We start from the raw sequence: 25,357 nt of genomic DNA, 5'->3' as shown, positions 1-25,357 counted from the left end.
GATGGGTTACAAGCAGAATGAACAAACATCACAAGTCTCCATTTCAACAGCACTCACATGACTTGACAGTAAAACTGCATGTCTGATAACTCAATCTACCCCTTCTGTTCAATTTTACATTGAAAGGAAATATATGTATACTAAACAGGGAAAAGCCCAGAAAATAACCATTTGAGAAAAAATTATTGGATGAGTTGAATTATTCATGTCAAAAACCAACCACATACATTACTAGTTAACTAAATATTTTATTACTAAATAACAATAGCAAATTATCTGTACAACAAATGTTAATGTAGGAAATAAAAATGTAAAAACACGAATTCTAAAACCAAAAATAAAACTAAGAACAAGTTCAGAATCATACACAATTCAAGCAAAAACTATCCAAGAAATCCATAGGATTTAATTTCTCTCTCAACATCTAAACACGATTCCCTAATTTCTACATGACATCAGCAACATCTGGTCAAAAGCAGGCCTCACATCCTCTTTGTCACACTCTTGAATTTCTGGGAGGTTTTATAGAATATGGACTTTTTCCTCTGAACATCCATGAGGTGAAGATTCCCCTCAGAAACACTCCTCATAACTCTTCTGGGCTTGTTCTCCTCTGACCCTAAGGAGAAACACAATGCTTAGATAGAGCCCCCTCCTTTGCAGTGAGAAAAATCCCATTATTAAAAAATAAAAAATAAGTTATTTTTTAGATTACTGAACATACATAAATCGAACAATAAAACAAATTGCTGTCTAATACACATCACACCAAAAGTATGCAATCGGATGACAAACCAAATTCTGCAGTTTTGTCCAAAAGCCAAACAAAATCCTTAAAATGAAAATAATAAGTGCCATAATTAACAGGCAGACAAGCTCCATTGTAGATTAAAAACAGCTTGGTTTTCTAAAAGCAAGTGTCCTTCATAACAGGCATATAAAAAAAGCATGTTCTGGCCTGGCCCTGCCCTGAACTTTGTGTTGCAGCTGAGAGATGTAGGCATGAGCTCTGAGTGTAAGCACCACTAACTGGAATGAACATGGGGATTTTAGAGGGGGAAATAGCCACACATTTCATGTATTTTTATAAATAGTGAATGAAAGCAAGCTACACTCTTTCCCTGGGTCACTTCAGGGGAGAAATACTGGTATTGTTGCACTCACCAGCAAAAAGACGCACTCTTAGTGGTCTTGCTACTACTGTGGGGTCCTGCTTTATGTGCTTGGGTGCTGAAAGGATTTCCTGCTCTCTGCTGCTGCTACAGAGGGAGATGGAAACACAAGAGATGAAATGTGTTAATATCTGAGCAGCACAACACTTCCTTCCCTGATCCTTCACGAAGAAACATGTATTTTGAGTATGTCACAACCACACTTACCAATTCATTTTGCGTTTGCCCTGCGCAGCCGAAGTCATGGCCATGTAGGTCTTGCCATGTCGGATGTCCAACAGAGACGGTATCTCCAGTCTGCGGGAAAGAACAAGTCAGGCAATTTCCTTCTCAATATTTGAACAGTCTCTTACATGTGATCAAATAAACAGACTGGAATGAGTACCGCACTCTGATACGTTAGACAATTCTGCCACTTGCTCGTACCTAAAACTTAAGAGACAAGGCAGCTCAACGTTTAGAAATAAGTACTTGGAGGGGCTCAAACCCTAATACAATTTCTGTCACCTGGGACAAAATGTGTAAAATAAAAATGAGAATTGTTGTAATAGTAATAGAGGCAAAATATATATATACTGAGAATGTCTTAATCTATGAATGTATGCACTGTTTTACATTGTTCAGCAGCTAATATTAAACTGGACTGTTGAAATGACGGAGTATGATGACCATCTTCGACAATACCACACCCACCTTTTGGGGGGTTTGCTCATGTCATTGGCTCGGGGAGCCTGCTGTGGGCTTGGACTCAAGGGGCACGAAGACACCGCTTGATGATTGGGGCTACATTGGTAAAGGACGACGGTAGCGTTGGCAAGAGCTGATTCATTGTCTTCATCTTCAATGTCAAATGTCATGTTGGGGTCATTGACTGCATAGTGCTGGAGAGGCAGGAGTGAAGGCCTGTTGAGTGTACCACTGGCATCTGGAGTGTAGAGCAGTGGAAACATCCCCTCCTGTCTTAAAACCTCCTGGAGGACCATGGGAGCCTGCGCTGAGGCAACACTCCCAGGGTTTGGTGGAGACACTGCCAGCTTCCTCCTGGTATGTTTCTTGGGAATGGGTTCCATCACTGTCACCTGGGCTGCTGGGCCTAGAAAACAACATCAATATGATGTATTTTTTATGAAGAAGCCACAAAGAACCTAACAAATGTTGGCCTATGCATGATCAAATAAATTGCTATCAAGTTACACAACACACTTCATCAAGGTCAATTCCATTTCAATACAGTCCAATCCATGCACTGCGAATTGACAATTAGAGGATTTTTCAATTTAGGCATAGGTCTACATATCCCTTATTGAATTGAGAGGTCAAATGGAATTGACCTCAACCCTGACTTCTATTAAAACATTAAAAAAAAAAATTCTGTAAAGTAATTTAGAAACATCCTCCACCAAGCACTTACATGAAAGTGCATACACCTTGAATGTATTCACTGTGTTAAGACCTTTGGAATGTTGCGGATATAAAACATAAAGAGTTCCATATTTTACTTGACAAACAGTCACATCTGTTCTACACACATTTATATAGGAGCGTTCTATAAACTTGCTTCTCCCTGAACAGGGTCCAGGGTTCATCCTGTTCAGCCAGAACACTTTTTCTGTTAGTGGTTGGTGAGGCCTTGCTACATGGTTTACTAGTTTGATCTCAAGTGCAAGATAAGAATGCATTATCCAGTCTAAATCACAGTAGGCTGTCGGCTTCAGCATGTGGGTATTCACTAACAACATGCCAGTTGTTTGCCATAGAAATGTCATACATGGCCCAGGGATGAAAATATTTTTTATTTTTATTTTTTAAAGTCTTATGATAAACGTTTTGGCTCGAGGTCCACATCGGGATTTCAAAATTCAACAGAGGGCAGCACAGATTTTTTAATGACCGATTTGTTTATCTAAATCGATTTACGGTCATGAAAACGAGCAGTTATTTGAAAATAGATACAGTTGAAGTCGGAAGATTACATACACTTAGGTTGGAGTCATTAAAACTCGTTTTTCAAACACTCCACAACTCACCCCCTCTGAACGTGCCTCAGACAAGAGAGCTAGTTTTATTTCCAGCTCTGTATTACAAAGCACTACAATTGTTCCATTTGCCTACCCAAACCTCTGTGACCAGTGTATCCACTATACACAGGCCCCATTACTTATGAATGCATTTATTGGGTAGATGCATTGTTAGCTGCCCCCCAAGACTGTCAAAATAAACACAAAACCACTAGGGGGATTCATGGTGGCATGAGCATACCTGCAACAATAAATAAATAAATAAATAGGGGTACATACAGTTGAAGTTGGAAGTTTACATACATTTAGGTTGGAGTAATTAAAACTAATTTTTCAATCACTCCACAAATTTCTCATTCACAAACTATAGTTTCGGCAAGTCGGTTAAGACATCTACTTTGTGCATGACACAAGTAATTATTCCAACAATTGTTTACAGACAGATTATTTTACTCACAATTCCAGTGGGTCAGAAGTTACACTAAGTTGACTGTGCCTTTAAACAGCTTGGAAAATTCCAGAAAATGATGAACAGAACAACAGCAAAGGACCTTGTGAAGCTGCTGGAGGAAACAGGTACAAAAATATTTATATCCACAGTGAAACGAGACCTATATTGACATAATCTGAAAGGCTGCTCAGCAAGGAAGAAGCCACTGCTCCAAAACCGCCATAAAAAAGCCAGACCACGGTTTGCAACTGCACATGGGGACAAAGATCATACTTTTTGGAGAAATGTCCTCTGGTCTGATGAAACAAAAATAGAACAGTTTGGCCATAATGACCATCGTTATGTTTGGAGGAAAAAAGGGGAGGCTTGCAAGCCGAAGAACACCATCCCAACCGTGAAGCACGGGGGTGGCAGCATCATATTGTTGGGGTGCTTTGCTGCACGAGGGGCTGGTGCACTTCAAAAAATAGATGGCATCATGATGGAGGAAAATTAGGTGGATATATTGAAGCAACATCTCAAGACATCCGTCAGAAAGTTAAAGCTGGGTCGCAAATGGGTCTTCCAAATGGACAATGACCAGGGCATACTTCCAAAGTTGTGGCAAAATGGCTTAAGGACAACAAAGTCAAGGTATTGAAGTGGCCATCACAAAGCCCTGACCTCAATCCTATAGAAAATGTGTGGGCAGAACTGAAAAAGCGTGTGCGAACAAGGAGGCCTACAAACCTGACTCAGTTACACCAGCTCTGTTAGGAGGAATGGGCCAAAATTCACCCAACTTATTGTGGGAAGCTTGTGGAAGGCTACCCGAAAAGTTTGACCCAAGTTAAACAATTTAAAGGAAATGCTACCAAATACTAATTGAGTGTATGTAAACTTCTGACCCACTGGAAATGTGATGAAATAAATAAAAGCTGAAATATATAATTCTCTCTACTATTATTCTGACATTTCACATTCTTAAAATAAAGTGGTGATCCTAAATGACCTAAAACAATGATATTTTTACTAGGAGTAAATGTCAGGAATTGTGAAAAACTGAGATTAAATTTATTTGGTGAAGGTGTATGTAAATTTCCAACTTCAACTGTATGTCCATTACAATTTCTACATACATTCTATCTAGTCTTAGACATTCATGTGGTCTGGAGTGTTATTTTATATCCAAAATAATCACCCTCCTGAGAACTTTGACCCCTGCATGGTCTTACCATCTGTGTTAGAGCACCATAATCATATTTTAAGAAAATCAATCACATCCGAATAGATCTTAGTTGGCGCCGGTATAAAAATAAGACACAGCGTATCACTACCATTGAAAGATGAAGGAATAACCTCTCTGTAAAACACTGAAAGGAGAAGTCCATGTCTGCAGTAGGCCTAATAAGGGTTCTCATCTTTTGGCAGTTGGAGAAGTGTAGAGGTAGCCAAAGAAAGTGAACCTGGTGACCTTTACACAGTGCAGACATTAATCAGAGGTGTAAGGGAGAAAGGGCCGGGACACATTCATGCCCACAAATTGAGTTTCACCTGTCCCGACAAGCCCAGCTACTGTGACATTGAATATGGCTAAGTAGGGGAAAGAAGAAAATGAATCAAATCGAGTAAGGCAAAAGAAAAATATAATATGATGTTTCAAAGAAACCAAGACTTAAAGGCCCAGTGCAGTCAAAAACACGGTTTTCAGAGTGTACTGCGTCTGGCCCACCCCAGGAGTCGCTAGTGCGCGATGGGACAAGGACATCACTGCCGACCAAACCCTCCCCTAACCCGGACGACGCTGGGCCAATTGTGCGCCGCCCCATGAGTCTCCTGGTCGTGGCCGGCTGCGACAGAGCCTGGACCCAAACCCAGAATCTCTAGTGGCACAGCTAGCACTGCGATGTAGTGCCGTAGACCACTGCCACTTCAAATCTTTTATCTTGCCTATTGACCCCCAATGGCACACATTCACAAGCCATGTCTCAATTGTCTCATAAATCCTTCTTTAACCGGTCTCCTCCCATTCATCTACAGTGATTGAAGTGGATTCAATAAGGAAGTGGATTCAATATCTTATACCTGGATTCACCTGGTTAGTGTTCATACAGTTTTGTAAACTCAGTGTATATTTTAATAAGATCTGTTTGAAAATACTGAAATTTAAGCCTGTTTTGGTGGGATGGAGTTTTGGCCTGCCCTGTGACATCGCCAGGCGGCAAACTACTTAACAGACCAATAAGAGAGTTCAAAACCATTCTGCCAATAACAGCTAATTTTCAGTTTTCCCCTCCCCAGACAGTCTTAGAACAATTCTTGCTTGAGAAATTGCTCTTCGCTAAGAAGCTATTTTTGCTTCTTTTTGACCATTTTTATGGAATACAATCACGGTAAGATTACTTAATTGTTATCCAGAAATGAATTGATATGGAGATAACATCTGCTGCATTGGACCTTTAACCAATCATGTAAACATAACAAGGCCACATAAAATCCTTATGGAACACAAAGCAAGGAACGAGGGAAAACAACTTATGGCCGACAAAGCAGGAGTGGACATATCCTATGATTAGTCCTAATTTATTTCATGGTATAAGTGGTTCACAATCACTAGCCATAATGGATGACTCACACGCTTAGCAACCTGTCGTATAAAGGATACAGCTACACTGAATGGATCACCATATTAGTCATCAGTGAGGATGAGTCATACACACTACATACTGTTAATTATTGGTCATTTGATCAAGACTAACTTAGATACAACTAACTTTACATACAACTGATTAAATGGGAATAATTTATATAGGCTACACAATTAATTTTTAATATACACCAAAGTCGTTTTAATATATATGGGTCTTCCATTAACCGGCCTAAATGTAATGAATAGAATTTTGGGATTTAATTATGTAATAAGAGCTTAAATGTATTAACAAGAATAAATACAATGTTTTACGAGAATAGGAAGACTATGATAAAAACCTGGCTGAGATTGAGGATTGTCACCAAAAGAACGTTAGCAGGGTTGTTCGAGTATAAAAGCTGGTGTTTAAGAGTAAAGTGGAGAGCACGTTGCATCAGAGCACGAGGAGGCAGATTCACTTGTTGCAGTGAGACACTGCGGCTGCATCATTTACATGCTGCTGACCACAGCCCTGTGACGCCGCTTCCTACCTACTACATTTTACTGAGGAGGAGGCAATTCCCAGAAATGTGAGCTGTGTGGTAGTGGATTTGACATATCAATTTGCCTACTCTAACCCCACCCCCCCCACAGACAAAATAGAACAACCAACTAAATTGTTTAATGTAGAAGCTTTTAAACGACAATGCTCACATTTTTAACAACATATTTGCGTATCATAAAAGGGAGGGGGAGATATGGAAGATTAATGGACCTATTTATTCATGTGAAGAGCAGAATGCAATATTTAGGAAATTTGAGTCACAGCTCAGATAGCAAGGCAGGATGAGGGGACAGTGATAAATGGTACTGCTTCTCTGACGGAGATCTGGCCCGGCAATAAATGGCAGCCAAGTTCTTTCAATCACATATTTTTGGCTTGTAGGATTAATACATGCATGAGGTGCTATTTCTGGTGGAGACAGCGCCGTATTAGGGTCGCTTGGCTGCTGCCTCCCTCTTTATAGCACTGCTGCTGTTCTTGCTGACGGGGCAGGGGCGTTTTACGCTTGCCTTGCCTACCTTCTTTTCACTGCAGTGAATTTGCATTTTCATGAATGAGGTTTGAGCAGTCTGGGTTGGGAGGGCTGGATGCTGGATTGACTGAGTACAAGATATGGAGGAAAGGGGGAGGGGGGCAAGGAGGGAGAGAGTGATCGAGCAGGAAAAAGTAAGACTGGCACAGAACGAGGTTGCAGGAGAGAGAGAGAGAAGAGTGATTGAAATTGTGTGGGCCATCCTGTGCTGAAGGGAGATAAAGGGATGGGTACAAGGCATTGGACTGGCGGGGTGCAAAAACCTATTGAGAGGGTCATGTGTGGTGACCTGCCCTCGTATCCACTTAGAGATGGTGCAGTAATAAAAAGGTTGGAGAGGGAGGATTTCCATACTCAAGCTCTGATGCTAGTTACACAAACACAGAAAAAAAAAAACATTTCACACGAACAGGTAACATGATTTGGACAAGATCTTATTTCATATCAAAAGCGTAAATCATACACAGAAGCGATAGTCCAGTGTCCCATTGTGACATAGCTACCTGGCTCTGAGACCACCATCTGCAGGGGAAACAAAGCCCGAACACACACCTTCCTACAATTCCCAACCAACGCGTCTCCGGTACGCATCCTCTATTCATTTGAATGTGTTGACAATTGGAGAAACTGCTTGAGCTGTACTGAGAATGAGAAAAGTATGAAAGCTAACGGTCCAATATTCTAGAAAACTGAAGTGTATATGTGTGCCGGTTTTGGACTATGATAACCCCTTAAGTTAAGTCCATGTCACCGCAGAAACAGACTCAACCGCACAAATGCCTGGCCGTCCCCAGAAACACTCAGCCGCACAATTGCCCAGCTGTCCAGTCTTCAGTCAGCTGTTCCTCAAAAAACACGTTTTAAAACTGTTATGAGGATTATTTTATTTTCATGATGGTTAAACGGTAATTGTGGCAGCCCTAGTAAAAAGTGTTTTTTAAGCTATTTCCTGTTGCGCCGTGGTCATCTGGTGTTGTTTTCTTTAAAAATGTAGCTGATGTTTCCCACAATGTGTTTCAATCAAATGTAGACCACCTGTTCAGCAGAAAATATCATTACAGACAATTTGGACGGCCATATTTCACATACTTCCTTATTGTACTTCCCTAAAGGTTTTCCCAGTCCTTTTCTTTCTCTAAAGGGGTCTCAAGTGTCATTTCATTTTCACAAAATATCTTTAGTTCCAGAACAGAAAGTCTGCATTGCTGAACAACTGGAAATTACATTCTATTTCATGTCGGAATAGTTTTTGTAGTTTATTTACAGAATGCCTATTTTTTGTATTTTTCCTTGCTTAAGAATCAGTTGGAGTGCCAATTGATGTCCCATCATCTCTTGAGGTTGGCAGAAGGGAAACTAAGTTGTTACACTAAACACCAGTGATCAGTGGGAATAAAACAATAAAAAACACTTAATCCACAGATCAATATTACTCATGGTCGCACTTCAGTTTGACCACTACAGTGGGGATGTTTAATATTGCCAGTTCATTATTTTAACCATTCCAGTCTTTGTGGTCTTCTGAAACAAGCCTTCTCTGTTAACACCCCAAGTTTATACTAGTGAATCCTGGAACCAGTTTTAGCACAACTGAAATTGCTGATGAACAATTAACAGCTGAAACAGAGCTTTTACCACAGGAGTGATGACTTTGATGGACATATTTGATCCCCTCGGACTGTCACTATGAAGGATTCCATGTGGCAAGCTGTTAGATTAATGACCAGGTTAGCAGGCCTGAGGGAGAGTAAAGACAGGTTTACCTTTCGATGATGGATTGGGTTGAAGGCGCAGCGAGACTCTCCTCTTATGTTTCTCAGCACCTGAGTGACAGACAACAGTATGTTCAACAACACCGCCTCCTTCATGAATACCATGCCACCCCCCCAGTTATCAGCACAACACACAGCATGACTAGCATCACAGCTCAGCCTGCACAGTTATCAATAGAACAGACACAATCGTGCCTCAGCATTTGGCTGTGGCAAATGTGAAAAGTCATCATGAACTGCGCATCAAAATCTACTGTTGTACACTTGCTTGGTTAACGAATGGGTCGCCCTTTACACTTGTATCTGCATTTGGGTTGAAAATGGCAGATTTGGACATTGATAAGCACCTAAATTGGAACGTAATGGCTGTACAGTAACATGCTATACATGATGTCAGATGTCAGGCTCTGCACTTCACAGCTCTGTATGGGTTTTGACTGACAGCCGTTCTGAACTTGAGCACCGCACACGACAAGAAGTTGCCCCCATCCCTTCCGCTAATTTGGCAACTTTAGAAAATGTTCTGTCTGAGTGAGGAAACTGCTGTAAATTGCCAGGACTCTATGTATTTTGAAAGATGAGATGCTAAGGATTATAATAAATACTGCTTTGATGTCATACATGAGTCCCAATGTGCACTTCACATTTCCATATCATAAAACTCATGTAATATACATTGTCAACATGTATGATTACTATGTTTGATGTACAAAATAACATGGTGTTATACCCTGGGTTGTCCTGAACAGAATGAGCCGGTTTGTTGTATTGTGGAAACATTTGCAGCGGACCACACATTTGAATTTACTCATGAATCCATTCCGTGCGCATCAAAATTACAATCTGTTTCTCTGAATTGCTTTGTGAAAGCCTAACACTAAGATCCAATTTTTTATCATTTTGCTAGTCATGTTGGCAATAGAACAAGCGCTCAAATTTCACCCACCTGACCCAAATTGTGATTTATAAAAATTGACTGTTTTGGATTGTGTAAGCAACAATAATTGTGTAAAGACGAGGATGCAGGGCAACTACAAGTATGCTTGCTCTAATTCCTAAACGGCACAGTTATGAGAGCTCAAAAAAGCAATGTATAGTTGAGGACTTCTGAGTCGTAAAACTGCATTGAAATTAATTTGGAACTGTGCACACTTGAGGTGTGTGGCCACTTGGAAACATCAGTTAGACCTCACACTCAAACATTTTAATGTTTTTGTCTTTTGTTGCACCCATCTCAAATTTCCCAAGAATATTCTTAGCATGTTACTGCAGGGAGAATTTTTGGATTTTGTTAAAAAACAAATGCGGCAAAAAAACTACAGTAAATTTAAAAATGCACATAAAATCAACAGTGAAATGTTTGGATTCAGTCTCGTGTCAGCTGAACGGTTGGCCTAACCTTTAGTCTAATCATTTTCCCATAATCTCCACAGTTCCCTTTAAACTTCTACCATGGCTATACATTTCCATATTTTTTTGTTTTTCTGTAAGAAACATTTACCTCTATCCCTATCCAAAGCCCACAAGTGTAAGGGGTTAAAAGTTCAATGCAGCCATTTTTTATCAAAATATGAAATAATTTCTGGGTAACAAGTTCTTTAATGTGATTTTAACCATTTTAATTGAAAACAAAGAAACAAAAATAGCTTCTGAGCAAAGGAATTTCTCAAGGAATAAGTTTTCTAGGACTGTCTGGTCGTGGCCTGAATGGGGAAGGGAAAACTTCCCCATTCTTCTTTAACTATCTGTTATTGGCAGAGGTTTGGAACTCATTCTTATTAACTAATTCACCACTTGGTGATGTCACCAGGCAGGCCAAAATGCCATCCCGCCAAAACAGGCAGACATTTAGGCAGTCTTTTCTTAAACTATAAAAGGGAATTATCATAATTTCATAGCGTAGAAATATACACTGCTCAAAAAAATAAAGGGAACACTAAAATAACACATTCTAGATCTGAATGAATGAAATATTCTTATTAAATACTTTTTTTCTTTTACATACATACACTCCAGCCACATGAGGTCTAGCATTGTCTTGCATTAGGAGGAACCCAGGGCCAACCGCACCAGCATATGGTCTCACAAGGGGTCTGAGGATCTCATCTCAGTACCTAATGGCAGTCAGGCTACCTCACTCCATGACTGACCTACCGCCAAACCGGTCACGCTGGAGGATGTTGCAGGCAGCAGAACGTTCTCCACGGCGTCTCCAGACTCTGTCACGTCTGTCACGTGCTCAATGTGAACCTGCTTTCATCTGTGAAGAGCACAGGGCGCCAGTGGAAAATTTGCCAATCTTGGTGTTCTCCGGCAAATGCCAAACGTCCTGCACGGTGTTGGGCTGTAAGCACAACCCCCGCCTGTGGACGTCGGGCCCTCATACCACCCTCATGGAGTTTGTTTCTGACCGTTTGAGCAGACACATGCACATTTGTGGCCTGCTGGAGGTCATTTTGCAGGGCTCTGGCAGTGTTCCTCCTGCTCCTCCTTGCACTCCTGCTGTTGGGTTGTTGCCCTCCTACGGCCTCCTCCACGTCTCCTGATGTACTGGCCTGTCTCCTGGTAGCGCCTCCATGCTCTGGACACTACACTGACAGACACAGCAAACCTTCTTGCCACAGCTCGCATTGAAGTGCCATCCTGGATGAGCTGCACTACCTGAGCCACTTGTGTGGGTTGTAGACTCCGTCTCATGCTACCACTAGCGTGAAAGCATCGCCAGCATTCAAACGTGACCAAAACATCAGCCAGGAAGCATATGAACTGAGAAGTGGTCTATGGTCACCACCTGCAGAACCACTCCTTTATTGGGGGTGTCTTGCTAATTGCCTACAGTTTCCACCTGTTGTCTATTCCATTTGCACAACAGCATGTGAAATGTATTGTCAATCAGTGTTGCTTCCTAAGTGGACAGTTTGATTTCACAGAAGTGTGATTGACTTGGAGTTACATTGTGTTGTTTAAGTGTTCCCTTTATTTCTTTGAGCAGTGTATATATATATACACTGCTCAAAAAAATAAAGGGAACACTTAAACACAATATATATATATATATACTGTATATAAAATTCAGGAAATCACATTTTTGACTGCACTGGGCCTTTCAATAAATGTAGCTTTAAATAAATAATAACAGTTGTCTTCAGGACAGTCATTGCAAGGTGAAAACAGAGGGAATAGAACAAACGGACGGGACCTATTGAGATCTGGTATCATACATTTGTGCTCATGGCTTGTGAAAGGAGGGTCAAATTACAGGATATCACTCAACTATAAGCACAAGTGGACAGGGCCAAAAACACAAAATAAAAGACACAGGGAAACAAGCATGTGACTGGTACAGGGGGACAGGTGCGGGGTGCACCTGCTGACATTTGATGGACAGCAACATAGTAATTAAGTATTGCTGGCCAGCTTTGGTTCACGCTCCATTGTCTCCTAGGGGCTGAATGTCATGAAAGGAGGCCTGATGGCGCACTGGTGCTGGGTTATACAGGGTGTGATAGGACCTGGAGAATGGTGGCTCCCGTGTGTGTAGGCTCCCATGATCAACAGTAAATAGAGCCCAATAGCCCAGGGCCACCAGATATTGCTGTATGGCCACTGGTGGCCTGAAAATAAAGCACTACAACAGATGATTAAACAGTCGACCAGGGGGGTATACTACAAAGCAAGATAAATGGCCAGCTAACTTGCCAAAAAATATTTAGATTTTCTAGAAAGAATGGGCATGATAGTATACCCCTCAGGGGGAATTTACATGTCATCGTTGTGACTGGGAGTTGAAGCCAATTCTGCTTTTTTTAAGACAACATAAGGTGTGAAGTCATGACTTACTACTGCAGGGACTGTTTTGATGGGGACAGATGAGGTGTGAAAATGACAGGATGGGTACGAGCTCTGGCCTAAGCCTGGAACCCTCAGCCTGGGTCTCCTCGTCCTTCTGCTCCCCTGCCTTCTCCTGATCGGCCCACACCACACCCCTCTCCCTGAGGACCAGGTGCTCCAGGTCCTGGTTCTCAGCCTCGTCGGCAGCTGTGACCAGGCCCGACCCCCTCAGCGTCCAGTACTGTCTGCTGTAGGCAGGCAGCAGCATGTGCACCATTCTGAACAGAAGAAAGCATGAAACTCAGGCGTAAAAGATGTTCCGTTGAGTCAGTATCACAATTTATAGTGTAAAAAGGTGCCAAAGTGAATTGTGTTGCATATGTATGCAACACCTAGTATAGTATAATTCAAAAGACTAATACTCTCTATTCACTAATTCATATAAGTAACCAACAACAACACTGTACATTCTCTGGAGGTAATGTATGACAGGTATGGAAGGCACACAGCCATTCATACTCACATAGTACAGTGTGAGTCACTACTCATACTCAATTATTCATAAATATTATTCCCATCTTAATATGCCTGTGTCTACCTGACCATATTTTCCCATTCATGTAGGATTAGGCCTGAAGATACCTTCTAAAACATGTAGCAATATCTCTACAACAGATGTTGTGGAGTACTGGCTCGGATTGACTTAAGTCCACTTTACAGGTCTGAAAAGTCTAACAAACCCCTTTAAGACTTAAGGCCATCTTATGGTAATATCACTGCATTTCCACTCTCTGTCTTCAGTGGATACAGGTGGATGATTCAACTCTGATATGTAATTCCAGGCTTTTGTTCCAGCCCTGCTGTAGCATATCAGACTCCAGCAATCAGCTGCTCAACAGGAACAAAAGTAGCTCTCCAGCTGGAGCGTTGGCTTGGCCACATGTTTTATACAGGAAGTGAGGTATTTTTCCACTGTCATATTGCTGGGATAAAGAGTATCAAATGCTACAATGAATATCGGTATCAAAGTCCAAATGTTGGTATGGTGATAACATTATGTGTTGAACCCTGTAAAATAAAAATGACCTACTTTTTAGTCTGTTTGTTCTCCTGGTCCTGGATGCCGATGAGGTGGGTCATTTGCTCAATGTGCTGCTTGAGGTCCTCTACCTGTAGCTGGAGCCTGTGGCAGCGAAGGTCCTTCTGGAGTACCTGAGGGGGAAAGGGGAAAGTGGAAGAGCTGGGGAAATGACCACGAGGGAACATATTGAGTAACCCTGACCACAGCTAGAGAACAGGCTGGCAGGGAGTCATCAGTGACGCACAAGACAATGAGTCTTGAGGGGTTTATTTTGTGCCATGCTTCATCTCTGAGAACCTGTCTTCTGGGTAAAAAAAAAAAAAAAAAAAAAGCTGTCATCCACCTCTGACGTAAAAGAGTATACTAAACGACAGCAGAGAGAACATTTGACAAGCGGATGAATCATTGTTCTGTGCCACTTCCTAGAAGAGGGATGAGAAAGAGGAAAAAAACATCTACATGGTTTAGGTAACTGGCTGTGTGAGGGAAGCGTGAAGATCATTGATCCACTCACCTCAATCATCCACCAGTGAACAAGAGCAATAAAATAAGCACAGTCCTAATTACCAGAACAGATGGAAGAAAACAAACTGTCACAACAACATTTGAGACGTATTTGCAAAAACAAACAAACCAGAAGTAAAAAATAAAAAGGTTGCATAGAGCAAAATTCCTGTTTCCATCCCTTCTAAAATGTACTCTGGGAGATGGAAAATAACATTTAAAAGGGATAGTTCCCCTTAACTACACTGCTCAAAAAAATAAAGGGAACACTAAAATAACACATTCTAGATCTGAATGAATGAAATATTCTTATTAAATACTTTTTTCTTTACATAGTTGAATGTGCTGACAACAAAATCACACAAAAATGATCAACGGAAATCAAATTTATCAACCCATGGAGGTCTGGATTTGGAGTCACACTCAAAATTAAAGTGGAAAACCACACTACAGGCTGATCTAACTTTGATGCAATGTCCTTAAAACAAGTCAAAATGAGGCTCAGTAGTGTGTGTGGCCTCCACGTGCCTGTATGACCTCCCTACAATGCCTGGGCATGCTCCTGATGAGGTGGCGGATGGTCTCCTGAGGGATCTCCTCCCAGACCTGGACTAAAGCATCCGCAAACTCCTGGACAGTGTGTGGTGCAACGTGGCGTTGGTGGATGGAGTGAGACATGATGTCCCAGATGTTCTCAATTGAATTCAGGTCTGGGGAACGGGCGGGCCAGTCCATAGCATCAATGCCTTCCTCTTGCAGGAATTGCTGACACACTCCAGCCACATGAGGTCTAGCATTGTCTTGCATTAGGAGGAACCCAGGGCCAACCGCACCAGCATATGGTCTCACAAGGGGTCTGAGGATCTCATCTCGGTACCTAATGGCAGTCAGGCTACCTCTGGCGAGCACATGGAGGGCTGTGCGGCCCCCCAAAGAAATGCCACACCACACCATGACTGACCCACCGCCAAACCGGTCACGCTGGAGGATGTTGCAGGCAGCAGAACGTTCTCCACGGCGTCTCCAGACTGTCACATGTGCTCAGTGTGAACCTGCTTTCATCTGTGAAGAGCACAGGGCGCCAGTGGCGAATTTGCCAATCTTGGTGTTCTCTGGCAAATGTCAAACGTCCTGTGCGGTGTTGGGCTGTAAGCACAACCCCCACCTGTGGACGTCGAGCCCTCATACCACCCTCATGGAGTTTGTTTCTGACCGTTTGAGCAGACACATGCACATTTGTGGCCTGCTGGAGGTCATTTTGCAGGGCTCTGGCAGTGCTCCTCCTGCTCCTCCTTGCACAAAGGCGGAGGTAGCGGTCCTGCTGCTGGGTTGTTGCCCTCCTACGGCCTCCTCCACGTCTCCTGATGTACTGGCCTGTTTCCTGGTAGCGCCTCCATGCTCTGGACACTACGCTGACAGACACAGCAAACCATCTTGCCACAGCTCGCATTGATGTGCCATCCTGGATGAGCTGCACTACCTGAGCCACTTGTGTGGGTTGTAGACTCCGTCTCATGCTACCACTAGAGTGAAAGCACCGCCAGCATTCAAAAGTGACCAAAACATCAGCCAGGAAGCATAGGAACTGAGAAGTGGTCTATGTTCACCACCTGCAGAACCACTCCTTTATTGGGGGTGTCTTGCTAATTGCCTATAATTTCCACCTGTTGTCTATACCATTTGCACAACAGCATGTGACATTTATTGTCAATCAGTGTTGCTTCCTAAGTGGACAGTTTGATTTCACAGAAGTGTGATTGACTTAGAGTTACATTGTGTTGTTTAAGTGTTCCCTTTATTTTTTTGAGCAGTGTATAAGTTGAACCATTTCAACTTATAAGCAATTAGTTTATTATATGGATCTGATACAGAGAGTCAGCAACCAAAAATATGGCTTAGTTTAGGTAGCTTACAATTAGCAGCATTGTCAATAAGTCTTCCCAATCACTCCAGGATTTTGTGAGGATATTCTGTGATATTTGCGGGACAACAACGCACTGACGAGGGAAAAAAAGTGTGTGTTGACGTGTGGCGTGATCCTCAACACGGGGGCCCTTCAGGGGTGCATGCTTAGTCCCCTCCTGTACTCCCTGTTCATCCACGACTCCAATACCATCATGAAGTTTCCCGACGACACAACAGTGGTAGGTAGGCCTGATTACGACAATGATGGCCTGCCTATAGGTAGAAGGTCAGAGACATGGCAGTGTGGTGTCAGGACAACAACCTCTCCTTCAACGTGAGCAAGACAAAGGAACTGATCGTGGACATACCCAACAAACTATCATGGTACAAACACACCAAGAAACTTGTGAAGAGGGCATAACAATGCCTTTTCCCCCTCAGGAGACTGAAAAGATTTGGCATGGGTCCCCAGATCTTCAAAAAGTTCTATAGCTGCACCATCGAGAACATCCTGACCGGTTGCATCACCGCCTGGTATGGCAACTGCTCGGCATCCGACCGAAGGCGCTACAGAGGGTAGTGCGTATGGCCCAGTACATCACTGAGGCCAAGCTTTCTGCCATCCAGGACCCATATACTAGGCAGTGTCAGAGGAAGGCCCCCAAAAATTGTCAGACTCCAGTCACTAAAGTCATAGACTGTTCTCTCTGCTAACGCACAGCAATCAGTACCGGAGCGCCAAGTCTAAGTCCAAAAGGCCCCTTAACAACATCTACCCCCAAGCCATAAGACTGCTCAACATTTAATCAAATGGCCACCCAGACAATTGACATGGACCCCCTCCCTTTGGTTTTACACTGCTGCTACTCGCTGTTTATTATCTATGCATCGTCACTTTACCCCTACCTATATGGTCAAATTACCTCGACTAACCTGTACCGGTACCGCCTGTACATAGCCTAGTTATTGTTATTTATTGTGTAACTTTTTGTTGTTGAAAACTTTAGTTTATTTAGTTTATATTTTCTTAACTATTTCTTGAACCGCATTGTTGGTTAAGGGCTTGTAAAGTAAGAACTTCGGCGCATGTGACAAATACAATTTGATTTCAATTGCGAGCCCTCTTTTTGTACTGCGGTGATGGGTCAGCTTTAAGCGATTAATATAGCAATCTTTTTACTGTTTTATGCAGAAATAGTGCGGTGATTGGTCAAATTTGCAAACCCTCACATAATATGCAGGGAATTGTTGATTTAGCAAAAACAAAGATAGAGAAAAACACTATCACGGAATCCTGGAGGGACCATCTTCCTCTACATCTCCCCTACCAGTACATGAACATAATAACCCATATACCATACCACTCTAACACCACCCCTGGGTCAAGTGATTCCATATCTCCTGACCCCTCCAGCAGTTGCCTCACCACTTGTGGCTGGGTGTCCTGTCCCAGTAGCTTCAAGTCATTCTCCACGCGGTGCAGCCAGCCCTCATTCTCAAGGAAGCACAGCTCAACCTCCTTCAGCCTCTTGCGGATGTGCTGCTGCTGTGTGAGCAGGGAAGCCAGCTTGCGCTCGTGCTTGCAGGTGGCCTATTCAACAACAGAGCCTATCAGATTTGGATATGACAACGGCGTGTATGCACTTTAAACATCCATCTATCACTGGTACATCATAAAAGACATGCTCCTTCTGGGACCATTTTCTGGCTAAAATGACATGGTGATAAGCAGGGCCTTTTTCAGACCTTCTCAGTCTTGTCTTTGGCACCGAAGAGCTGGGCCTGCTGGATGCACTCCTCGCTGTGACGCTGACGTAACTCGTTCTCCTTGAGCTGCCGCTCCAGAACAAGGTGCTCCCTCCTGATCTGAGTACGGCTGGAGAAAATGCTCTGTAAGGACTCTGACACCCTGTCCAGAAAAAGGGGCAACCAGCCAGTTATTGTTAATTGGAGTCTTTGCTTAATAATGGAGGGCAAAGGTTTATAAAAATATAACTTTTCAGTGTTTGCCCTTCCTCAAGTAAAAATACAATGTTATTGTACAACTCAACAGGTTGAACAGTGTTCAAATCAGGCAGCTGCCCTGGACCACCATCAGCAGCTTTCACCCAATAAGGCAGAGGCATTGCAACAATGTCTCATTCTGGTAAAGGAAGAGGGATATGCAGGTAAATAAATAAACAGACAGTGGAGAGCAGCCTCTGAAATGTGACTGCAATCTCCAATGTAACCCCTGTGACGTAGGAGCCGCCGTGGCCTTGCCAGACTGATGAATTTTTAATTGTGTGAGAAGCATGCTGCCTCTCTTCAGAGCCTCACATTGTGCGAGTTGTGAATTCTGATGCCGGTGAATGAAATGCGTGGGAATGAGACTCATTCAGCTCCACCCCCCCCCTTCCCTTTCCCTCTCTCCCTTTTTAAACAGACGCCACTGCAGCCCTTGGAGGGGAGTGAAGGAAGGACGTTTTTAACTAATACCGATATATTATATGTGTAGTTTTATTTTTTATGTGGCTCACAGCTTCCCCTATCAAAAATGCAGAGCAAACTCTCCACCCAAAGCCCAGGTCCTTGGGCTTTGTACTTTCCTCTCAACATGATAAATTATCTATGGATTTCAATTAAAGTGTACAAGTTTAAAGGACACTCAAGTGTGGTTGCATATTATGCATAACAGAACTTGTATTACTGTATAAATACAAGTTTTGCCTTTTGGTTGTTGCATGCACATTGGTACAAGAAATAAGCACCTACTTGTGAATCTCTGTTTGGTTCTGACTGGAAATGGTATTAGAGACTCCAGGAACAAGAGGGTCCATCTTCCTCTCCTCATTCTCTTTCAACTTCTTCTTCAACTGAATGATCTGAAATAGCATAAACTGTTGATAAAAGGTGAAATGTATGTCCACACATTTTCGGAACCTAAGGGCCTCCAGTCTGCGTAGTAGAGATTGGTGTTTCATCTTATATTACCTCTTCTCGCTGCCTCTCGCATATCACTGCATACTGGCCGATGTGACTGTCCAAGCTGACAACATTCCTCTTGAGCTAAAGAACAGGACAAGAACATGCATGTAAAAACGTATGGAAGGAGAAAGAGAGGCATTACAAACAGAAATATTGTAAGAAATGCCATGTAGTACAAGTTTCCCTATCAAAACCACCCCTGAACTCATGTTTGGCTTTTAAAAAGACAGCCAAAGAGGACTAAATAAATCCTATAACATTGTTGGGATGGGTGAGTAGTTTACTGACCGATGATTTGATCTCTTTGGCCCGGTTGGCGTATTTCAGTGTGTTGTGGGTGTCGTCATAAGATTTGGAGGAGGGGCTAATGTTGGCAATCATGACCGTCCTGCAGTTCCCGCCAAGAGAATCTTTAAGGAGTCGTGTTAGCTTGCTGTCCCTGTATGGAATGTGGGCTTTCTTACTCTGCTATAATAAATCAAGCAAAATCAACATTAGCCTGAGAAAAGAGTAAAAGTGCAAAACAGGAAAAGGTTAGGCCTACACATTCAGGTTTGGGATTGGTAAAGGTCTGACAAACCTCATAGAACATAAAATATATTTTTTTATTTATACCAATTAATTCCCTCTTGCTTGCGTTAAAATGCAATTGACCACAGTCCTATGACCCCTTGGGACTCATACAGTAAATGTCCAGTGACAATGGGACAACGCACTAATAAGGCATACAGCCTTACAACACTAATAAGGCTGTATAGGGGGCCATTTTAGAACAGTCATACACTGAATGTCCAAAATATCAAGAACACCTGCTCCCTCCATGACAGACTGTCCAGGTGAAAGCTATGATCCCTTATTGAAGTCACTTGTTAAATCCACTTCAAAATCAGAGTAGATGTAGGTGAGGAGACAGGTTAAATAATTATTTTTAAGCTTTGAGACAATTGAGAGATGGATTGTGTATGTGTGCCATTCAAAGGGTGAATGGGCAAGGCAAAATACTTAGGTGCCTTGGAACGAAGTATGGTAGTAGGTGCCAGGAAACACTTGTTTGTGTCAAGATCTGCAACACTGCTGGGTTTTACATGCTCAACAGTTTCCAGTGTGTATCAAGAATGGTCCGCCACCCAAAGAACATCCAGCCAACTGTGGGAAGCATTGGAGTCAATATGGGCCAGCATCCCTGTGGAACGCTTTTGATATCTTGCAGAGTCCATGCCCTGACAAATTGAGGCCGTTCTGAGTGCGGGGGGGGGGGGGGGACGACTCAATATTAGGAAGGTATTCTTAATGTTTTGTATATACACATTCGTATTTTTACTTTGGCAAACGGTAACTATTTGTTTCCATAAACAGGTTTCTGTCAGATAGATAGATACCTTTCATTTCTATAGAAAATGAAAACGCCCAAGCACATTATCTTCTGCTGGTGTGAATGTGCTAGGTCTGAATTCAGCCTGGCTTCACTAATGGCACAGATGCGTCTTGAGTACATTACATCTGTTCAGGTGAGTCACAGTCGCATGGAGACTCAAATGGCAGGAATTACCAGGCACTTGCAGAGGAAAAGTGATCTGCAATGGGCTGGGGGCTGCCCAGCTGTTCTCCCTGGCCGAAACCTACATCTGGAACCAGGAAACCCTTATATTTCCAGCTGATCCTATGGGAGCTCAAAGTTTGCAGCTAAAAGGAGGTTGTCCCAATTAAGCAAAATGAGTCTTTCGTCAGAGCAAGATTTACAATGTACAGCCCGAGAGAGAGAGGAAATGGGCCAATGGAGAAAACCACAAAGGCTAAATGTGCAACTGCAATTCATGGCCATGGGACCAGTCCTAGCTGGGACATCAAGGTATCATTCCCTAAAGCGAACAATGGTGCCATAATAAAAATACATTTTGGTACTGCGTGGCATGTTTGTGCAGCATTTCCTAAATGCATGTGGCCTGCTTGTGGAATCCCCAGGGTCAGTGGTAAACCAAAAAGACTCAGTGACAGGTTAATGTATGCAACTGGAATTAAATCTTATCCAAATATTTGGCTTGCTAACAGACCAAGCAAGGCTCCTTGAGTCACAGGGAGCTGCTCACTTTTTGTCTGGCAATGACAGAGCAAGGGAGTATTGCTGCCAGTGTGATGTAAAATTGCAATCAATTAAACAACATACAAACAAAATGAAGGCAGAATAAATTAGACTAGGCCGACCTAAAAATCCACAAGAAAAAAATAATCTTAAAAAATGCAGTGACCACAGAAATCAACTGGCACAGTGAAAATGAATGACAGCAAAGGATAACCCTAACACCATTCACCAGTGAGATAAACATATGTAATCAGTTGTAACACCACGGTAGTGGGTTCAATTACCGGGACCACCCATAAATAAAATCTATGCACACATGACTAAGTCGCTTTGGATAAAAGTGTGTGGGGGGGAATGAACTCAATAGTTTAAAATGACTAAAACCAAATGGAAACTGTGTAGAAATGATAATGATCCTACATTCATACCGTTTCTTGACTGTGTCCAGCTGGCTAATAATCCCAGAAATGAAAGCCAGACAATCCGGGAGCATTGAAAATTCCAAAAATGATGGATAGAGGACTATCTTTAGCAAATTTTGATGGCAAGGAAATATAAGTTTCAGTGCGTCCCTCTGGACTTCGAACACCGAATGCGGCCCCCGGGCAAAATGAGTTTGACACACCTGTCTTAGTATTAAATCTAGACATAAATTTGTGTATTCTCAGTGGTGAGGAAGCAGCACCAAGGCCTGCTCAACATTGCTTACGAGTCTCACAGAAATGCCTGTGGGTGTTATTGTCAAAAGATCAACCACCTTTTTGAATTATATTGAATTCTGTGAGCAGAAACATTTCCTTTTAATAATTTGTCATATTCAATGAGAAACATGCATCAAGATGCTTTACACATACCTTAGGGTCAGCCAGAGCGTTGATGACATTTCCCAGGGCAAGGAGTGAACGGTTGATGTTAGCGCCTTCCCGTTGACGTGCTCCCTTTGCGTTAGTGGCATTTGCTCGCTCGGAGCCAGCGAGGTCAATCAGGCTCATTTTGGCCACACGGACGTTTGGATTAAGGCTGGCCGTCCTGTCCTGTTGCGTCAAGTAAATCTAGTGGGACAAGAACACCAACAATTTCATCTTTACCTGTTCAGTGAATGCAGTGGGTAAACCTGCTTGCTGTCTGGTAAAGGAGGAAAGGTAGATGACGCCACTCCATTGAAATAGCATACCTGAAATACAGCATGGGACCGTGACGAGGTGGCATTCATGTCAGTGGGGTGTTGCGTTCTATTCCGATTGCCATAATCCAAAGCTTCAAGGAGGTGCTCAGCAGACTTAGGCTACAAAATAGGTCACATGAATACTTTTACACAAATAAAATTAGTACACGTCCATTAAAAATAGATGTAAATTCATTCAACTAGGGAAAAAAGGACAACAAACACACCTGACAGACAACAAATAACCTGTCGATCACTAACCTGGTGCAGAGTAAGGCCTTGGACAACCACTCCATTCGATGGGTCCTCCCTCACTGCAAGTGGGCCCACATTAGCCAAGAGGTCCCGGATCTGCTCATTATAGACCTGAAAACCAGTTATGACAAGAACTTGGCTGGTTTCTTTTGGCAATTTAAATTCTGATTGTTCATTAATAAAATGTGTTTCTTTAATTCCCAGGTATGATGGAGGAAGATTATTCCTTGATTTCTGTGTAAATGTATTACTTGTAAAATCAGACAGATGAAACCAGAGTCACCTCAAGATAAGAAAATGCTACATCGAATATTTTCTCTTCCTTGACTTGATCCATACGGTTGAAGAGCTCTGTCATGGTGCGATACATCACACCCGGGTCATTGCTTGAGCCCAACATGGTGTGTGTCTTGCCTGCTCCTGTTGCGCCATAAGCGAAGACTGCAACATTTCAGAGAGGGATTAGTAATCAAACATGATCAAAACTTCCACTTCAAATAAATCTGATTTTGGTAGGTTTAAATGTGACACCAAATCTATTGGAATTTAACTGCTAAATGGGGTACAAAGATGTTGGCTACTGTAGTATACTAATGACTATTTCTATAATGGTCCTCTGTACTATGACATTAATTTAAATTAAGCTATTTGCAACACTTTTCACAACGTCTGTCTCAATGTGCACATAGTCATAGGCCTACTAATCAAACGGTGTAGTCCTGTAAAGATTAGTAGGCTCAAGCCTATTTTATTACCTGTACAGTTAAAGCCATTCAACACTCCATCAAGTATCCTTTTAGTGGTGTTCTCAAAGATATCCACCTGAGAAGAATCCTCCCCAAAAACATTATCAAAGACAAATTTCAGGTCCTTATTGGCTCTCTTGTTGACATCTCTGTTTTGAACTCTTGGTTCCCCGAAAGATGTCATTTGCTGTTCCTTGGGGTCAAATATTAGCATGTGGTTGTCCACAACTTGGACCACATTTCTGAAGTTCTCGCACTTCTCATTGTCATTAGTTGGCCGCACACGAACAACCACTTTGACATGGCTGCACACGTCCATGACTCTTCTTATTGTGTATTGATCTAGTTGAGAGAGCACAAGGAAGATGCTTTAGCTGACTAAACTCCACAGTGAAGGATGTTTCTGATATACTCCATTGGAGTGGAGCAGAGACCAGGCTTTGGGGAATTGGGCATGGCCAGACATAATTTGTATTTATTTATTTATTTCACCTTTATTTAACCAGGTAGGCTTGTTGAGAACAAGTTCTCATTTGCAACTGCGACCTGGCCAAGCTAAAGTAAAGCAGTTTGACACATACAACAACACAGAGTTACACATGGAATAAACAAACATATAAACAATAATGCAGTAGGAAAATCTATATACAGCATGTGCAAATGAGGTAGGATAAGAGAGGTAAGGCAATAAATAGGCCATGGTGGCAAAGTAATTACAATATAACAATTAAACACTGGAATGGTAGGATGTGCAGAAGATGAATGTGCAAGTTGAGATACTGGGGTGCAAAGGAGCAAGATAAATAAATAAATACAGTATGGTGATGAGGTAGATTGGATGGGCTATTTACAGATGAGCTATGTACAGGTGCAGTGATCTGTGAGCTGCTCTGACAGCTGGTGCTTAAAGCTAGTGAGAAAGGTAAGAGTCTCCAGCTTAATAAGTAATAACATAGCTACCTACTTGCATTCGACGTTACATTTTAAGCAGTGAATATATACAAATATGTTGTTACATAAAGAACAGGGCGACTTGAATGTCTCGTGTAGTCGTCGCCCGTAGTGCCTTCTTGTGGCTAGCTAACATTAGCAGTCAACAAAGAGTCATAGAAGCTCACCTCCGAGCGAAAACAGCAAGTGCTGCGAGTTGTAAAATACATCATAAACATTACTTATGTTGTGGAGCGAAGTATAATACACCCACAGCCTACCTTTGACTATAATTGTTTCACATTTGCAATTGTGGCTCGCTAGCAAGTACTGCCACTGCTACTTTTTCTCCCAAGACCAGCGCGTCTTTTCAAAAACAAGCCCCCCCTCTTCCTTCGCAACAGCTGATTGGCTATGCACCTTGGGTGACGTCGGTGAGCTTGGCGTTGCAGTCACTTGATTGCAGTACTGGTGGAGGAAGTGGTTTAAAAACTCTGTTCGTATGCCAGCTATTATCTAGCAAAAAAAAATGTTTTATCATGTAATTGAAACCATCATGACACATAGCTAACATAACAAAGTAAGTATACTATTGCGCTAAGACCAATGTCCTAAGTACAATTTGCATCGTCCAGTTGCAAGTTATTCAAGGTATTGTAACACTAGCTACTAACTAGCTAAGTTACTACAGCTGAACGGAACGCACATATACGAACACCTTTCCCCGATAGTTTTCTATGAATATGCACCTGAGAATAGCTAGCTATTAGCTGTC

The 25,357-nt window shown here is 42.3% G+C and overlaps 1 protein-coding gene across 5 annotated transcripts; it reads right to left on the bottom strand.

Annotated features, from left to right (window-relative positions):
* Positions 1 to 228: 228 nt before the first annotated feature.
* LOC110526523 (kinesin-like protein KIF18A) lies at positions 229 to 25,018 on the bottom strand. Of its 5 annotated transcripts, none has more exons than XM_021607561.2 (18): positions 24,864 to 25,018; positions 23,662 to 23,994; positions 23,190 to 23,347; positions 22,913 to 23,017; positions 22,661 to 22,771; positions 22,341 to 22,538; positions 19,695 to 19,874; positions 19,413 to 19,487; positions 19,194 to 19,303; positions 18,186 to 18,348; positions 17,866 to 18,030; positions 14,040 to 14,161; positions 12,959 to 13,227; positions 9,110 to 9,169; positions 1,866 to 2,265; positions 1,380 to 1,469; positions 1,165 to 1,259; positions 229 to 619 (listed from the first exon to the last, which is right to left on the bottom strand). In XM_021607561.2, exons 2-18 carry the CDS (start codon positions 23,969 to 23,971, stop codon positions 483 to 485), a joined length of 2,748 nt encoding a protein of 915 aa, XP_021463236.2. In that variant the 5' UTR covers positions 23,972 to 23,994; positions 24,864 to 25,018; the 3' UTR covers positions 229 to 482. The 5 variants fall into 5 exon arrangements, with proteins under 5 accessions (XP_021463236.2, XP_036836799.1, XP_021463237.2 ...); XM_036980904.1 differs by having other exon boundaries at positions 19,695 to 19,871; XM_021607562.2 differs by having other exon boundaries at positions 24,771 to 24,884.
* Positions 25,019 to 25,357: the final 339 nt, after the last annotated feature.

The sequence above is a fragment of the Oncorhynchus mykiss genome, chromosome 6 (assembly GCF_013265735.2).
Source record: "Oncorhynchus mykiss isolate Arlee chromosome 6, USDA_OmykA_1.1, whole genome shotgun sequence".
NCBI lineage: Eukaryota > Metazoa > Chordata > Actinopteri > Salmoniformes > Salmonidae > Oncorhynchus > Oncorhynchus mykiss.
Note: the sequence above shows the minus strand (reverse complement) of the source record. Positions and strands in the feature narration are given on the sequence as shown.

What these genes read in the sequence shown, in the direction of transcription:
- LOC110526523 (XM_021607561.2), bottom strand. Translation starts at nt 23,971, where the DNA reads ATGGACGTGTGCAGCCATGTCAAAGTGGTTGTTCGTGTGCGGCCAACT. An exon ending in AACCAAACAGAGATTCACAA is followed by an intron (nt 18,349 to 19,193) that starts GTAGGTGCTTAT and finishes TTTTCTGGACAG; the next exon opens with GGTGTCAGAGTCCTTACAGA. An exon ending in GAGAACAAACAGACTAAAAA is followed by an intron (nt 13,228 to 14,039) that starts GTAGGTCATTTT and finishes TCTTCTGTTCAG; the next exon opens with AATGGTGCACATGCTGCTGC.